The sequence below is a fragment of the Carettochelys insculpta genome, chromosome 15, assembly GCF_033958435.1.
Source record: "Carettochelys insculpta isolate YL-2023 chromosome 15, ASM3395843v1, whole genome shotgun sequence".
Taxonomy (NCBI): domain Eukaryota; kingdom Metazoa; phylum Chordata; order Testudines; family Carettochelyidae; genus Carettochelys; species Carettochelys insculpta.
In genome coordinates, this window is record NC_134151.1 from 31,477,649 (window position 1) to 31,496,658 (window position 19,010).

Below are 19,010 nucleotides of genomic sequence, written 5' to 3' on the forward strand. Positions count from 1 at the left end.
TCAAATCAGATAACCCCTAGCGTCTGACTGTCAGGATCCTGACAAAGACAACTATGAAGAACCTGGGAGAAGAGGATATTTAGAATATGCAGTCTCTGTACTGTCATGCAGGCAACAGATCAGAATCTTAGCAGCATGTGGAGATGGGGGCAGGCAAAGAGCCTGGCAGAGGGACCTGTGGGGCTGCTGGCTGAGAGCCGCCCCAATAAGAGCCTCTTGGCCAGAGTCAGCCCCTGGCATCCCACACCATCTGCCCAATACTTTTTTTTTTTTTTTTTTTAAATTGGAGATACACATCTCCTAGAACTGGAAGGGACCTTGGGAGGTCATCTAGTCCAATCCCCTGCCCTCTTGGCAGGGCCAAGGACCATCCCTGACATCTATTTGCCCCAATCCCCAAATGGTCTCCTCAAGAATTGAACTCACAACCCTGGGTTTAGCAAGCCAATGCTCAAACCACTGAGCTACCCCCAACCCTCCTCCTGCACCCTTACCCCCATGTAATCCACTCCTACACCTACACCCCTTCCCAGGCCTTGCACACTAATCCACTACCCCTAGTCACAGCTCAACTCCCTGCACCCCCACCCCTACACCAGGTCACAATGCCTCTCAGACTTTATGCCCACTCCTACATCCCTCCTCCAAGTTGGAATTCTCTCCAGCACCCATGCCTTGTTGGATCATGCATGCCATTCTCCTGACCCAGATCACAGCCCCTTCCCTTCACTCAGACTCCCACCCAGATCTCACAACTTCTCCTCCATTCCAACCCCTTACCCTGAGCCCTTCACTCACTCTCCATTCCGGACCTTGCCTCTTCCCCATTAATATCATGGAAGTGTGGCCTCTGACCACTCACTAGATTCTTGGAGTAGCCCCTCCAAACAATAATTATTGTCCGCCCCAGCCTAAAACTGATTACTTTAGAAATAAATGTGATCCATTTAAACATGAACATTTAACTCTTGCAACTTACCCCATCCTTGGAAATTTGCAGAAGGCCTGCTATTTGTTAACTGCAGAAAGACTACCCATTACCTGAAAACTGTCATGAATGCCCCATAGAGCCTTTTACCTGAGAACAAGAGCCACAACTCTCCACGAAGGTTCTCTGGGATCCCTTTTAGAACCAGTTCGCGAGTCTTGGCTGTGCGATACATACACATGCCTCGTCCATACTCAAAAAAATGAATATTCCAGGACTCTTCCTTCATCTTCTCCTTCGCCTAAGGGGAAAAACAAACAGAGCCATTCGGATGGATGAAAGCATTTTCCTCAAGGTGACACAGAATGGGAGCTTTCAGAATACTGATGCTTGTACTCGAGAAAAGAAACCATGTGACATTTAAACTGTTCCTTCTTTCCTATGATGTGCTCCATTCACTATACACAATCAATTGTTCATAAATTATATATCAAGTATTCACAACCAAAATGTACAAGCAAGTAGTCTGAAAGGTGACATTAACAGTTTTTACTTGACTAAAAAGAGGTATAAGTGGAGGATGTGATGGATGGCACTGTGGTGATGACACATCACCCTTCATCTCAAATATCTGACTCTAAATAGATCACAAAGGAAATTAGTTTGGTGGCCTTAACTTATATTTTGTGTCTCATTTATAGCACAAACTTAACCAAGTCGGTGCACTGTCTTACTACATCTTTGCAATGACCACATCCCTGTATCCAGGCCAAAGCTCTTGCAAATCTGAAGTTATAGCAGAAATGACTCAGTGGATACTGGTCAACATTGTAAAAGCGTAAGAATTTAGCACAACTGGCAGTGCTTGAGTTACAGCTAAGATGCATTTTCAAAGCTGTACAGAAGCCTCGCAATAGAACTGCAGCTGGTGACACAGCTCAGCGGAGAGAGGCACTGATGGAGCGATGGAGCATGGAATGAAGAACAATAAATTTCCACTATGCCTGCCTTTTCTAGTTAGCACTCCATTTTAACACTGAACTCTTTGCATTTAATTGTTTAACATTAAATGTAAGCAGCTTGTATACCCCTTTGGGTCCCAAGAGCTCCTCAGAGTTTCTCCTGAAGAGTTTGAGTAGCCCCTGGGAGGCCGTTGGCACCTCCCCTGCACAGAAGCTAACCAACTGGTTGTTGAGAGTAGAGGTCGGGCTCACTGCAGGTGGACTGCTGGAAGCCAGCTCTGGAAATTCCTGAAGGACAAAAATACATAGCCTGAGAGAAAGCATACTACGCTTTTACTATTTATTTTGAAAGCACATATTCTGGCCAAATACTACAATGAAGACCTTTCTCCACAGAACATTCTGCTCAACGAATACATCTTGACCCAGAACTTGCAGGGGATCACTGCACAAAGTAAAAGGAAGCTTGCTCTCCAAACTCATTCTGATTTCCTCTTTCTACCCACACTAACAAAGTTGGCAGCTGAGATAAGGAAACCTATCAACAAACACCAGATGGAGATTGCCAACAGCCTACTAGTCAGATAGCAACACCACTTCTGGCCACCAATGTGAACGAAAAAAACTTCTGTATCTCATTACCAGCCCCCAGAGCTAGCCATTACTTAGCTTTAAGAACTGATCTACAATCTTCACCCACAATCCACGAATGTGGAAAGGGAAGCTTTATGCTCTTCGGAGATTTTCCCATGCTAATGTTATCCCCAGCAGGTGATCTAGGAGAAGGTTTCTGCCCCCTTCACACTGACTGACTCTGCAGAAGGGGCACAGTGGACCAGACAATACAGGCTAATATTTCAGCCCTTTTCTTTCTTTTCTTGCCTTTCAAGGCAATAGATGCTATCTATCTCCTTTTCCTTTGCCAGTAGCACTCCCTCAGCATAGACACCATTTTCTCTGCAATGTTCACACTTACAGGAACTAGCTTTATCTTGAGAAATTGTACTTCAACTCTAAACAATGAAAGTGGTAACACCCATAATCTGCAGATAATGGTGCTGCAAATGAGAAATTCATATAAATGGGTTACTTCCACTGTCCCTCATTATAAAGACCAGAAATGTTAGAGTCCATCTTTCAGAATTGGCATCTGACAAGAAGATGCCATTTTGCTGGAGAAGATAATGCAAAGAATGTCTCTTCTGATAGGTCTGAAGCCCACTCCCCCAGCTCCCAGAACCCTGCCCTAATACCTCACATCCATTGTCACTGAAGTTCCCCTTCCACGTTCTGCCACTGCCCCCTGATTTCTTTGATGGTGTTTTCTGCAAGAAATCAGAGATTCTCTGTACCAGGAAATCTCGGTCCTTCAGGTTGGCGAAGAGGAAGGTCATTTTACTTTTGGTGCTGATGGAGAGAGGGCGGGGCAAGACACTGGAACTGTCAGCTTTCTCAACAATTGCCACCTGAAAAAGACAGTCACAGGCAATTTGGATAGAGCAGGCCTCTATCATTTAAATTTGACTATTAAAAGGGAATCTGCAATGCAGATCCAAATTTAACTCGCGACGAAACATATATAACTTAGATTGCTCCCCCATTATTAATTTTTGCCAACACATCAATTCTGTCATCAAGACATTTAACAAGATACATTCAAGCAGTATCAGCTACCAGGTTCTGCTGCAGCGGATGTGGTTTTTACAGGAATGACTGGATGGCTCATAGCGAGAGAAGAAGGAAAAAACAGATGAAGAACCTGAACAAAAAGGAGTTTACTTTGCTTTTTTAACATCTACTTCCTTATGCCTGCTATGTCCTCTGGTTTATATAGAAAGACTGGGGGACTTACCTCCATTTTCTCTAATAAAGGACAGTTTCATTTACCCCTTCTCATAACACAGGAACTAGGAAGCCACCACATGAAATTAACAGGTAGCAATTATTTAAAAAAAAAAAAAAAAAGACAAAAGGCAATATTTCATCACACAACACACTGTTAACCTGTGAAACTCTTTTCCTGAGGATTTTGTGAGGGCCAAGAGTATCACAGCATTAAAAAAACTAGGTAAGTTCATGGAGGATAGGTACATCAATGGCTACAAGCCACAATAGGCTGGAATGCAAAACCATGCTCTGCAGTACCCCTAGCCTCCATTTGCCAGATGCTGGAAATGGGTGACGGGATGGATTGCTTGATGATTACTTTTTACATTCACTCCCTCTGAAGAACCTGGCATTGGCCACTATCAGAGCATGGTATACTGAGCTAGATGGACCATTGGTCTGAGCCAGTATGGCCATTCTTAACCTATGGATTAATTTATTGTGGTCGAGAGTCAGCCTTCACAACCTATAAGCACCAGAAACCCTCAAAAACTAAAGACCAAAAGCTTGTAGTCCTGATGCATAGGCAGCTTTTCTTTCTAACAGGTTCCCACCTCCCTGAGTGGAATGATGAGATGACAGGCCTCCTCTGCCTTGCTGGCAAAACAGATGTAATTGTTGGAAACAAACATCTGGCCAGGGATATGCATCTTGTTAAACGGAGTCCACAAGGTGCAGTCGGTATGTCCATCTAGGCGTTCATCCTTGGGCAGCCGGAAGGTAGCACGGTACCAATCATTTTTGGCTCGAGCATCCAGATTTCTAAGGTAAATAAAAAGAGAGAAGGGTAATACTCCTAGACTGGGAAGCATTCAGCTTCCATTCTCAAAACCCTAAGAAGGAAATACCTCAACCAAAGATCCTTTTCAATCATAGCGTGGTGGAATGCACCTTATCTTCTCACTGTTCACTTCCCAAACTGAGATATACCACAACACACACACATTCTCCGCAGCATAACCACTTAAAGGATAGAGCAAGGTTTCGCTGAGGCGTGTTTCATAAATATAAAAGAAACTTTAATCTAGTAGATGAGTTCTTTGAGGGAAAAAAAAACTACTGTTGAAGGTCTGGAGAGAAGGGTACACAGATTTAAATGATTGTACAGCCTTCCATCCCGAAACAGACACTATTAAAACTTGTACAATACTTTGGAGATGTAAAAATCCTATCAGGATAGTAAGATTTTTAAAAGACCTTCAACTTTAAACAAGGAAGATCAGAGCTGAGTACTGGGGTAAAATACAGGGATCCTGAAAGCATGCTTTAAATTGTTACATGCTTTCCCCTTCCCAAGATGCATTGCAGTACCAAAGCAAATTGTGCTCAGGTGATTAACTTCAGATAGACATCACTGAAAATTCAGTCTATGCCTTCATGCATAGGGCAACAAATTGAACTTGTCAAAAAAAAAAAAAGATTAATTATACTCAGACAGGACAAAATAGAGATACATACAAGGGGGATGGAATGATTCACAGTTTATGTAGCACCCTAGAATAACTGAATTTTCATTCAGATTAGAGCCTCTGGGTGTTAATGAACATCAATACTACCAGGTGCACTGACTATCCAGCTCCTCTTTATCTTTTCCCCATTCCCACTCCTGAAAGAGACACACCTTTTGAGTGCAGAAATGTTCTTAAGAGGCTTGCTGGGCTTGGGAAGGGATTTGTCCTCCAGGAAACCCTCGTTGTCCAATAGTTGCCGCATGGCGATATTAGCCAGCTGTTCCATCAGCTTGAAGGTCTCATTGATGTTGAGGAACATGGAGAAGTAAAGCTCACTATCCCTGGTACTCACTTTAATGCACTCGGGGAAGAGCAGTGTGGCGTTTTTTTCCAGCTGTATCACGTCCACCCACTGGACTACCAGGGTCACTATGGAAGCACCCAAAGTAAACCCACCAATTACCATGTGATGCAAAACACACAAAGCCAGTAGGAGAGAAGTCAAATGAGCAAGCAAGATATCAAGACTTACTAACTTCTCCTATTTTTGGACAATTTTTCCTTTCAAACTTTAACTTGGTTCTACTAACGTGCTTTATTATAAAGGAAGCATTGTCTGGGAATAACTGGTCTGTGAAACAAAAATGGATGCCAGCTGAACATTGACACATCAGTACATGTGCCTAACTATATCTTCTCATGATTTTATACCTCATCCTTGACAGATAACTATGGGCAACAGAGTAACTCCTGAGGCAAAAGCCACCACGGTCTGAAAATTCCAAAGAAGAACCTGAAACAAGACTACACTAATGTACACTAGGAACTTTTTAGTTTGCACCTGCAACATCTACATGTGGGAATTACACCCCACAACATTCTACCCTGGATGGCAGGGCAGACATAGCCACATGTTTCTAAAACACTTGAGGAGTTTTTGCTTTTGACAATTCTACCCATAAAGTTACGAGAAAGTTCGATGCAAGTGTATGTGGCTCTTCAATGCTGCATGCTGGGGCTAAAATAAGATTTTTATGGGAGGGGAAAAAAAAATTAAAAGAGCCAATAAATCCCACACCTGTGCTCAAGGTGGAAGCGGCAAACAAGAACACCTAGAAAACTGATGACTTACCTTCTTTGCCCAGCAGAAAGGAGTAGAAACAGAGGTGATTGACAGTCAGATAAAGCCAGCCCTGCCTGGGAACACGCCCTTTCCAATAACTGCAAGAATAGTAATTGACTAGTTTCTCCACCTCAGGCATCCCAAACTGTTTGCGCATCTTAAGTTCAGCCTCCTTAAATTTACCCGGATCCTCTTCACCATGGGGCTGCTGATTCTTGTTCTCTTCAGCAATAATGCCCTACGGGGAAAGGAGAGGATGACAAGAAGTGGAAAAATCAGTGCTGCCTTCACTTAAAGTAGCCTGCAGGATGGTAGCAGAATCTAAGAGAGAGAGGAAGAAAATGGCCAGGGAACCAGCACTACACCCAGGTTAAATGTAAAACAAATATGTATAATAAGAACAAAAGAGACAGCTTGGAATCCTGCTTATGGTGTACTTATGTCTGTACACAAACTGAATGCTAGTGTCCACAATTAACATTCCAATGATCTTCTCGTAACTGGCCTGTTAACTTAAAGGTAGCGTTCTATACTGCCATGTTGGAGACCTGAAGTCAATTTCTGGAACTGCTGAAGAAGAATCATGCTTCCTATAGGGGAGTGCACAAATGGATGCTAAAGAAAATTTTGCCCAATTCTACTTGACCAGAAGGAAGTGACTGACAGTAACCCAAGAGCTGGGGAAAATGAGAAGGAAACAGTTTTTCAATCACAACTGATGTCTTGATGATTTGTATTCTACATTACAGTAGGAAGTCACTCCTACTTTACACAGCATTATCTCTCCCCTTCAAATACCAACCACAAAGCCTACCACTGATGTACAGTAATAATATGGGCCTGATTTTCAGAGGTGACAAGCAACTGCAATTCACATTCAAAAAGGAGTATCTACATATCATCAGGACCTCAGAAAATTTGATCCCATCTACCTCAATGGGTTAAAATATAAAGAGCTCTCCTTGGCCATGGTCCACAAATTGCACTTCCTATCCTGAAAATAAAGTATTTTCACTGCTTTAAAAAAATTCAACTTAAACAGATAAGATGCTGAAAAGAAGCTGCCTTTGTCTTACTTGTATCCATGTGCACATACTAATTTGTGACTCAAAAATGTGTGTGCTATTTTCATATTTCTGTCAGGTGGATTTTTTTAGAACATTCAAAAATCCATTTTAAGGATAAAATAACTTTAAAAATAGATCAGTTTCTTAGCTCCGGTTCCCTGGGGCTTGATGCAGCCAGGAGAAGCTGCCCTTCTCCCCAGTAGCTCCCTGTCCTGTATTTGGGACAGGGAGATATGGTCACCCTACTTAACAGTCAGGGTTCCCATCCCTCACCCTCCCAATGATCCTTCAGCCAAAGTTTGAAATAAAGCAGAGAAGCTTTGCACTGTCCCCAAAGCTTAATTTTGGGCAAAATTATAATACTATTAAAAAAAAAAAAGGCAAATTCAATTATTAAAGACCTTCATCAAAAATGTCAGCAACCCTTGCCCATTGGGATCTATGGACAGACAGCGAAGGCACATCTGCTAACTTCAACTGTTGCTATAAAACAAGAGGGAAGAGGAAATCTCAGATAATCAAGACCAGATCATCTACAGAGGTAATATATTACATTAACACATGGAGACAAAAGCATGGCTTCAGAGAGACATTCTCAGGCTGCCTTTCCACTATAGTATTCCTGGCTAGAAACTTTCAGAGTTAAGCATTCAGACAGCTGGCCTGTATCCCCCTACCCCCTTCTCTATTCCTACTAATTGTGCAATAGCTGACTCTACCCCCATCACAACAGGAGGGCATGACGACTTAGTCAGTCTCTCAAAGTAGGACAAAGGCCCCAACCACTTCAAGTTCAAAGTCTGACTCTTTGTTAAGCACCCAACCAGTAGAGAAGCTAGTGTTTATTTGAAACAGCACAGTGGAAATTAGTCATTAATCACATTACACTGGAGACTGATTTTGGACTGTCCTGGTGGGGAAGGTGTATTGTTTATAGGTTAGAATTTTCTGGCAGCAAACATGGAAGAGGCCAGAGCACTGCAATGTGCTCCTCTTGTCTCTCTCTTTTAAAGATACAGCTCAGCTCAATGAGATAACATCCCAGGTTTTAGTTTATTATTGCAGGAAAAAATATCAAAGGCAGACTGTGCTTTGAGATTGTCTGCCCATTTCACATGATTTCTCCTGTAATACTTATTAACCCTGTGTTATAACAGCAGTAACACATTATTGATAACATAACAAACCAGCAGTCATGTAGCACTTTAAAGACTAACAAAATGATTTATTAGGTGATGAGCTTACATGGGACAGACTCTAATAAATCATTTTGTTAGTCTTTAAAGTGCTACATGACTGCTGTTTTGTTTTGTTAGAATACAAACTAACACAGCTACCTCTCTGTTACTATTGATAACACAGTATAAATTATATGAAGATCTCAAGCATATGCAGGTCCAGAGAAAGGTGAAGATAAAAATTGCAATAGGATATTTTCTGCCCTCCAAAAGTTAAAAGCAAAACAAAACAAAAAACAAAACAAAAACAAAAAAACCCTTAACATCGCCTCCACATAGCCTGCAGGGAAACATATGCCTCTTACATGTATCTTGCCCTTCACAAAGGTGGTGATGTCCTCCTCATTATCAAAGATGGAGAGAGTCTGCAGTAAATTATTCTCTAGCCATTCCCAATGTTTCGTTATCTCCTTACGAGATGAGCCTAACAGAGAGAGACAAAGAGGAAACTGTCAGAACACTATTTGTCATGCAAGTTCACAGCAGAAAACCAACAAAAGCATCACTGCAGACAACAGTGGTTTTGGCACCTGCTACCAGACAGCTACACCAACTGCTGGGAAATCATCTCTGTTGTACACCACGCACACTGTACCTCAGCCTGTCTGCAAGTGTACAAGTTCTGTTTATCCCCAAATCTCACAGTTCGCAAAGTTTTTCTCAATTCTTCATCAGCATTTTAGATCCAATGGAACATTAGGAAAACTTTATACAAACTGAGTTGCTGGACTGCTGCTGTCTGAGTCCATTTTCCAATGCTGTGTGTTACTAACAGAAGACAGCAGATGGGCCCAAATTAACTAACAAGGCAAACATAAAACATCCACATTTGAAATGCTGTTGTGCTGTGTATCTGGGGCATTTGGCACAATTTACTTATTTCAGAACAAGCTAATTTGTCAGTCACTTTAACACTACATTAGCAAGTTGCAAGTTTTAAAATTCCTTTTCACGCTAGAGCAAATTGGGAGAGAGGGACATTTCTATGGAACGGCTGGCCAGTGGTTTTTTTTTTCCTTTAATGATTTATTTTACTATTTTATTTTAACTATTTATTTAACTATTAATTTCAGAGATTTACATTTTAGTAAGAGACTCCTCCCTCTCCACGTACCATCACCTTTTTTTGCTCAACCTTTTATTCAGTTCAGAACTATTGAGTAATAAAAATGGTTATGTCAGATATTTGTTGTATAACTTCAGAGCAGTATGAAACCAAGACAACAGCTAGAAAAAGCTTGACATAAAAACTAAGAACTTTGATTATTGGCAAATAAACTAACAAATGCAACTGAAAGATGAATACATTTATGTTTAAGAATAAAAAGTTTGTAAACTTCCTACTCAAATTCCAGTAAGTTCTAAAATCCTCCTTCAACTATGTACAGGATTCAGTCCCAACTGAAAACAGTATGGAAATGGGATTCCTAAAAACGTGTAGGTGAACATTTCAATGGCTTTAATGACACAGTGGCCATCCAATTTCTATGCAGGAATGGAAGCCCCTGCACTATGGCTCCATGAGGGAAAGGCAGGGGACACTGGAAGATATAAAATTTCCTGAAGCTCTTATTGTACACAAGGCTTAATTCTTACCCTGATAAGAGGCAACCTTGGCAACAAATGAGTCACAGCTGAGGGGTCTTTAGTGGGACACCTAATCACGAAACTCACCCCAGCTTGTCTGTGGCTTCACAAACTAAAATAATCTCGAGATATGAAACCAGAAGCTAGACTTAGTATTAATTATTTCTGCTTCAAGGGTCTATGAATCTTGTCTTCACTAAGCCGATGGAGAACAGACAAATACACACAAAGCCACGAGAAAAGCAGTTTACTAGTAGCCTAACTTTAGCTATCGATAAATGTTTTGATACTACAATGCTCTCACAGTCTTAAATGATTTATTCTAAAAGCATGTAACTATCCACTATATGCTTTGGACTTGGAGGAAGCATGGTGTTTCTAGAATGGGAATGAATCTAGAGTTCTGGGGTTTTTTAGGAGCTCAGGTTCTTGCTGTTTGAAAGGCGTCCACTGAATGCCCCATTCATGGCCATCTGCTGTCCTGCTCATAATCCAGTCCCTTGTGATCAAGAACAGGAAAGGTGACAACAGGTGCCCTTGTCACACTCCTAAGAGTATGTTGAAAGATTGCGTCAAGACACCATTGTGAACAACTTGACACGTCAAGGGTTCGTACATTGAACGGATCAGGTTAATAATTTTGGATGGGACACCAGGGCATCGCTGCAGTTTCCACAAAGTGTCTCTATCAGCACTATCAAAGGCTTTTCCAAAGTCTATGAAGGTTATGCATGTGGGAGTTCCACTGAAACAGCCAGAGGACACCAATTTTGCTAGTGATATCACCCTTCTTTCACACCAACATGAAAGCATGGAAAAGGTCGCAACACTAGACAAAACTGCCTCAGTTACTGGACTGAGCTTTAATGAGGAAAAGACCAAGACAATGAGGAAAAACCAGTCCAACAACACCATTACAATGGGAGGGGATGGATGACCTGGAAGATGTGGAGAGTTAACCTACTTGGGGAGTATTAAGAGCAGAGATGGAAGAATAGACAAGTATATCAATGCCAGAATAGGGAAAGCAAAAGCTGCATTCAAGACTTCATCTCAGATGGGAGCTCACAAATAATATCTACAAAGACAAAACTGCAGTCTTAACACAAATGTGAAACGTGAACTCTAGTGGATTGCGAGAAACCTGATGTTTGTGACAAAATGTTATCAAAACCAGAAATTACACAAATTCACTTTGTTTGGCAAGATAAGCTGGAAAGGGTAAAGAGACTGACTGTGACTCCATGGTAAGACTGGTACAGCGATCCAGGAGTTCACATTTGTTACTTGTTTGGAGGCACATAATTATAAAATGTACTACCAGTTTGGGGTGTCTGTTCTTGTTTTCTGAAAATCTGCCCTGAGACACTGACTCACAGTGGTGAGATATTCCAGACAGCATGACTCTAATATTCTAATAGCCTATGCATTCGGTATTCTTTCTTAGATACAGGCTCCATGCTTAATGAGATTTTGAGGCTGGCTGCACAATTTACTGTTGTTACATTGCTATATAAATACCAATTTGCATCATGTACATCCAGAAAAATGCTGCTTCCTTTGGCTCTGAGTTTCTCACCCACAGTTTTGTGTTCCTGCTTTCTTCCTGTGTCTTCTTCCCCACAAATGGGAGTTAACAAGTGTTTCTACAGTAGGAACTAACGTTGAAGTTATTCACTACATCGAAGTAGCCAGCAGAGAGTCCACACACATTTTTCCCAACTTCGAAGTTTAACTTTGAAATAGGGTGTGTGTAGATGCTCTACTTCGAAGTAAGCAACTTCAAAGTTATTTTTGTAGTGCAGACACAACCAATGGGTTTCTGTGGAGGAACCCAGCAATTCTAAGCTTCTCCTGTTCTGAAGGATTTAACCAACTCTACAGGAGAGACTCCATGGCCATCTACAGGGAAGCAGGGAACAGGGGCAGAAACTGACTCACATTTTACTTCCCTACAGCAAAGATTTCCCACTACACCTTTGACAATCTGACCCACAAGTCTGAATACAATTTCCTCCTCATTAGTGGACAGGACTGAAAGCATCTCAATAACCAAACTTTCCTCTCAGATTTAAAAAAATGTACTGAAGCTAATGTTTAAAAAATGCATGTAGTTCACAGGTTGAGAAAAAGTTTGTGTACATCTGGGTGTCATGCTTGGATTATCTACAGACAAAAGTCTTCCTAAGAGTCATATGACAGAAAGGCATACTATACAATTCAAATGTGTACTCATGCAGTAAAGAATGGTAATATTCCAGTACAGCAATGATGCTTTACAAGGACAAAAGATGCAGATGATATGTGGGGTCAGAGTTCTCATGACATTTTTAAAAGGAAAAATCATATACTGATTAGGATGAAAAGAACTCAGTCATGGCAGTTCATTAAAGAAATAATCATGTATGTTGATTGACACACTCAACAACTCATTTCCCCATTTTTCTACATGTTCCCATTGTGTTTTGTGCTACGTATGAGACATCAGGGCAAAGTAAGTGCTCTGCCAGAGGAATCCTTTTTAAATAGGTAAATTCTCCAAATTATTGCCCCCACAATATACTTACATACAGGCCTCAGAGGAGGGAGAAACCACATAAAACACTGAAGAAATTAAAGCTCCTTCTGAGAGTTCATTGGACCTCAGATTTTGGAGCTCAGCCAGTTTTAGCAGCTCATATTCCTTGGTGGTTTGACTTAAGAGCTATTAAGGTTCTTAATGAAATTACTTCACCTGTTATTGTCACACAAAAGTTGTGGACGCATTAAAAATCAGAGAAGCCAGGACCCCTGTGAGAGTTGTAACATTCAGTCTTAGGATAACTAACTATATGTACACAGCCACTTGTCAGTATTCATAGTAACACATACCACATGCCACTACCCAATAGATTTGCGAATCCTGAGTCTGGTGCAGGATCCGGTAAGGGGCAACTCTAGCACTGGAATCCAAAACCACATCAAGCGTTCCCACAAGGAGTCCTAGGAAACAAAAGATGTAAAGATAAACAAAGTGAGACACTGATATAAAAAAGTTGGGATAAGGAGAAATGTAGCCTCAGTGGGATGGAGGAGTCAATGTGCATGACTTCCTGGCATTCCTAAGGAACAGGGAAGCAATGGTGCCTCAGTTTTGAAAATGGGTGTGGTGAATATCCAGTCATGGGAGCAAATAAACTAATTGTACTGAATAATTACAGCCCACTGTTAGTGACTTCATGATTAAGGTTGCAGTTAGGTGTTCACTGTAAGCTTCATGGTGACGTTCTCCCTTTAAACTTTATTTGGAAGATGTTCCTATGGAAGTGTATGTAGTTAAGAATTTTTCTGGAGACACTGAAATTTTATCTAGATTACCAAATTTTGTCAATACCTAGATGTTGACAAAACAAAAATTGCCACAGGGCATTCCCACTTGCTCCCTCTGTAGACACCTTTAAGCTACAAAACTTGGCAGTATAGACAAGGCCTAAGATAAATATTTTTCAAATGGCAAATACTTAGGGGCACCAACTAGTTCCCAGCCTGGAATGCTTTTGAGCAGCTCTGGAGCATTTTCATTGATGTACCCGAAACATGTTTAAAAGAACTGAATATTATAGGTCCTACAGATGTGTCATTCTTAAAAAATGAGGGAGGATTTTAAAAATAACAAAATCTAAAAATAACATAGTAGACAAGTAACAGAGAGATAGCCGTGTTATAGTCTACATTCTATCAAAAAAAAAAAAGGCAGTCCAGTAGCACTTTAAAGACTAACAAAATAATTTATTAGGTGGTGAGCTTTCATGGGACAGACCCACTTCTTCAGACCATAGCCAAACCAGCACAGACTCAATATTAAAGGCACAGAGAAACAAAAATTGTTATCAAGGTTGACAAATCAGAAAAATTATAATCAAGGTGGACAAATCAGAAGAGCAGAGGGACAGTAGGAAGAGGGGAAGTCAAGAGTCAGATAAAGCAAAGTATGTTGATTAGGAACAGAGAGAAAGCCATGCTAGTCTATATAATATCAAAACAAAAAAGCAGTAAAGTAGCCCTTTGAACACTAACAAAATAATGTATTGGGTGAGCTTTCGTGGGACAGACCCACTTCTTCAGACCAGAGCCATATCAGAACAGACTCTGATAAGTTATTTTGTTAGTCTTTAAAGGGCTACTTTACTGCTTTTTTGTTTTGAAAGCAAAGTATGTAAGAGAGTCCTTATAATGGGCCACGTAACTGCTGTCCCGGTTCAAAAGATAAAGCAGGCCTTTTGTACTGATTCAAAATACCGGACAATGGTGAAATTTTATCTCCACTGGGTTTACCACTTACTGTATTACGTATAACCAATACAAGAGATTTAAACATTTACTTTTTTACATTATTCATTTTGGTAGCTGCCAGTCTCCCACCCAATATATGAGAGTACTGGAAAAAACAAAAAAAAAAACCCCAAAAAACAGAGCAAGAGTCATTTGAACACAAACACCAAATTAGATCTGTGGCACCTTATAGACTAACAGATATTTTGGAGCACAAGCTTTTGTGGACAAAGATCTGCAGGTCTGATAAAGCAGGTCTTTGCCCATGAAAGCTTACACTCCAAAATATCCTTTAGTCTGTAAGATGCCACAGGACTTCTTGATGTTTTGAAGATACAGACTAACTCGGCTGCCCCTCTGATACTTGTCACCAAATTAGATGCCAGCAAACTGTATCTGCAAAGAGCTAAGAAAACTGTTTTGGGTAATTTTTTAATCTGCTGGTCACTGGATACAAAGCAGTTGTCTGCTCACCATTTCAGAGGAGGACAAGAGGCGAAAGAAGGAGACACTGGCTTCCAGTCATGGTCAACAACTTTCTGCCATACCTGGAAACATCTGTTCTCAATGTAACAGAACTTGTGGTTCAATGATAGGATTTATCAGACACCTGAGAATCCACACCTCCCACGGAAGCCACATATTTTGCCAAAATTACATAACTAATTTTGCACTTTACATAACGAACATACCTTATTGTCAGACTATGAACAGGAAGCAGATGGACAAGCCTCCAACACCACATTTTACATACCTCTTTCCTCAGATTCCACTTTAGAATTCCAAAAGAAACTATACAATCTACTTAAAGAACTCTCTGCCTCTACCCGAGACCAAATTCGCTCAGATACGTCATCTGAACCACGACCTGGATTATTCTATTTACTAAAATCCACAAACCTGGAAACCCAGGACACCTTATCATTTTAGGTATGCATGGCACCCTTACTACCTGACTGTCCAGTTATATAGACTCCCTCCTCAAATCCCATGCCACCAGCACTCCTAGCTATCTCCAAGGTACCACTGACCTCCTGAGGAAATAACAAAACATTGGAAAACTTCCTGATAATTCCATCCTTACCATCATGGATGTAGAGGTTCTCTACACCAATATTCCACATGAAGATAGATTACAAGCTACCAGGAATACCATCCCCGATGTTACCACAGCAAATCTAGTGGCAGGCCTATGTGACTTTGTTCTCACCTACAATTATTTCCAATTTGGGGACAATTTATACCTCCAGATTAGCAGCACTTGCACGGCCCCACAACAGGCTAACATTTTTATGGCTAACTTAGAACAACGGTTCCTTAACTCTCATCCTGTTACCCCTCCTTTACTTACGCCACATTGATGACATCTTTATCATTTGAACCCACAGTAGAGAGACTCTGGAAGAATTCCACAGAGATTTTAACAACCTGCACCCTACTATCAATCTCAGCCTTGACTATTGCATACGAGAAATTCATTTCCTGGATGCCACAGTACAAATCACCGATGGCCACATCCACACCACTCTCTACCAGAAACTCACTGACTGCCACACTTACCTACACGCCCCCAGCTTCTAACCAGCACACACCACATCGTTTATAGTCAATCCCTTAGATACAATCACATCTGCTCTGATTCTGCTGACAGAGAAAGAAAACTTCAAGACCTCTACCAAGCATTTATAAAACTTAATTACCCACTGGGAGAAGTAAAAGAAAACACATTGGCAGGGCCAGACGAATATTCAGAAACCAGCTACTTCAAGATAGGCCCCAGAAGATCAACAACATAACTTCACTTGTTATCTCCTATAGCCCCCAACTCAAACCCCCGCAATGGATCATTAAAAACCTACAACCTGTTCTAGGGCATGATGCTACACTCCAAAAGGCCCCAGGTGACAGGTCTTCCATCTCTTACAAACAACCTTCTAACCTAGGGAAGATTCTCACTAGCAATCACAGGTTACACCACAGTAATACTGACCATGGAACTTTTCCTTGCAACAAACCCCACCGCCAACATCCCTGGATGTAACCATGTTAGTTACAAGTTCAAGGGTACATTTTCGTGCACTTCAAGCAACATTATATATGCCTTTATGTGCCAACAATGCCCTGACACTATGTATGTTGGACAGTCTAAGCAAAATCTTTGCCAAAAAAATAAAGAGACACACAGCAGACATCAGGAATCTCAATACACATAAGCTGGTCTGTGAACACTTCAGTGGAGTGGGCCATTCTGTTGAAGACCTGAGAATCTGTATCCTAGAATAAATGGAATTTAAAAAAAAATGGAGAAATTTGTGAACTGGAATTCATATTCAAACGTGACACATTAGCATGTGGTATGAAAAGAGACACACCAACTACCTCATACGCTACAAGGACTGCTCCCCTTCCTTTGCTGCTGGTAATTATCTTAGGCAGGACACTTAACATCCCCCATCTCTCTGCCACCTACTTCAGTTCTATGTACTTGATTTGTCAGTTTTTATTGCAACTTTTTTTGGTCGCCTGTACTTATAAATGTCAGTCTATTGCAAATGAGATTTATCTGATGAAGTGGGTCTGTCCCATGAAATCTCATCACCGAATAAATCACTGTTAGTCTTGAAAGTGCCACATTTTTGCTGTTTCGATATGCTTTTGAGGGATGTTCTGAAATGACTGCAAACACTGATTACTGTATGATCTCTTCTGTTACTACAATTTTTAAACAAATGAGTCACACAAATAAAATGAATAATTCTAACTGACCAGCAAACAACTTCAGCTTTGCCACTGCAAGAAAACATGCATAACTAAAAAGTCTAAAGGAACTGCATCCATCACAAAACTCTCCTATATGTGCACATAAGAACCTCCAACATGAATATAAAGATTGCCGATCATACAAATCCAGTAAAAAGCAAGATAAAAATAACATATGGAAATTTAGCTCTCTCATAAAACTGGAAAGCACCTTGAGAGGTCATCGAGCCCAGTCCCCTGTACTCATAGTAGTCCCTATACCCTGACATCTTTTTTCTTTACCCCAGACTTTTAAATGGCCCCCTCAAGGACTGAGCTCACAACCCTGGGTTTACAAGGCCAATGCCTGAACCTATATAAACAGCCATTTATTCCCATGAAGAAAAACAAATTCCATGTACTTCTACTCACTCTTTATGTTGCAGTTTCTACCCAGGAGCCATTGCACTAGGCCCTGTACAAACAAAAGGAAGGTCCCTGCCCCAAATCCAAGTATCAGGTGAGAAGCAATGTGTGGCTACAGAAGCAAGGAGTGAGACAACACTCGTCAGCCTGTCCGGCAGTGGTCCCAGCAAAGCAGTGACCTAACCTTTGTCAAGTGTTCTGTAGGCCTCAGGGCCCAGGGGAGTTCTGCAGGGGCATTCCCAGGGCACTGAAACAGTTCTGCAGGGGTCTCCTCCCACGTGTGTGGGGGCAGCAGGAGAGACACCACGACGGTGCCCGTAAGGAAATGTAACCAGCCTCCCAGCCACGCGCCGCGGCCTGCCTACCTGCCCTGCTAAGAGGGGATGGGAAGTAGCCCCGTGCCCCGCCCAGGGCAGGTCCCCACCTGCACCACAGACTCGTTGCTCCCCGGACACGCGCACCTTGCAAGCGAAGGGCGTTTACACGAAAGGGGACCCACAGCGGGGACCCTCCTGGGTACGAATGAGGCAGATAGATTCCCCCCGCCCTGCCTCAGGCCTGGGGCCCGTCGTCCCCGCGGGGGGTCGGCCGGAGCTCCCGTCACGGCCTGGCCAGCAAAGCCCCAGGCCCGCAAAGCCCCAGGCCCGTCGCAGCCTGCCTGGCCCCGGACCCTCACCCGTCAGGCCGCCCCCCTTGCCGTGGCCCCGCCGCCGCTGCAGGAGGAAGAAGGGGTTGGCCCGCTCCGTGACCCAGAGCGCGTTGGCCAGCAGCACCTCCTCGGGGCCCAGCCACATGGTGCCGGCTCCGCTCCGCGCTGGGCCGGGCGGCCGGGGAGCGGGCTGGGCTGGGCTGGGCCGGGCCGGGCCGACCCGAGCCGCGGGCGCGCGAGTCACGGGGGCAGCGCGCGCCCGCGGCCGGAGCTGAGGAGATGGGCCGAGACGACTCAGTTCAGCCCCGGCAACCGAGGGGGCGACGCCCTCTGGCGGCCCGGCCGGTTCATGGCAGCGGCCGCCGCAACGTCCCAGAGCGGACAGGACGGCAGTTACCCCCTTCATCTCCGAGGCCGGGGAACAAGTCCTCTGCCCCGTGCCGAACAGCCCGCCCCGTGCCACACAGACCCCCACCCCACCCCCAGGGAACAGCCCATCCTGCGCCACACAGACTCCCCCAGTGAACAGCCCGCCCCGTGCCACACAGACCCCCCCGGGGAACAGCCCGCCCCGTGCCACACAGACCCCCACCCCACCCCACAGGGAACAGCCCATCCTGTGCCACACAGACTCCCCCAGTG

The 19,010-nt window shown here is 42.8% G+C and overlaps 1 protein-coding gene across 3 annotated transcripts in view; it reads right to left on the bottom strand.

The window, feature by feature from the left end:
- The window catches only part of TBC1D9B (TBC1 domain family member 9B), a 39,724-nt gene extending 21,103 nt beyond the window's left edge, over nt 1-18,621 (bottom strand). For all 3 annotated transcript variants that reach the window (XM_075009299.1, XM_075009298.1, XM_075009297.1), the window contains exons 1-9: nt 18,396-18,621; nt 13,115-13,225; nt 8,962-9,080; nt 6,361-6,589; nt 5,399-5,657; nt 4,332-4,539; nt 3,144-3,356; nt 2,017-2,178; nt 1,079-1,229 (exon numbers count right to left, since the gene is read on the bottom strand). In XM_075009299.1, coding sequence (XP_074865400.1) covers nt 1,079-1,229; nt 2,017-2,178; nt 3,144-3,356; nt 4,332-4,539; nt 5,399-5,657; nt 6,361-6,589; nt 8,962-9,080; nt 13,115-13,225; nt 18,396-18,513 — 1,570 coding nt within the window. In that variant the 5' untranslated portion in view covers nt 18,514-18,621. The remainder of the gene's footprint in view (nt 1-1,078; nt 1,230-2,016; nt 2,179-3,143; nt 3,357-4,331; nt 4,540-5,398; nt 5,658-6,360; nt 6,590-8,961; nt 9,081-13,114; nt 13,226-18,395) is intronic.
- Between the last annotated feature and the right edge of the window lie 389 nt (nt 18,622-19,010).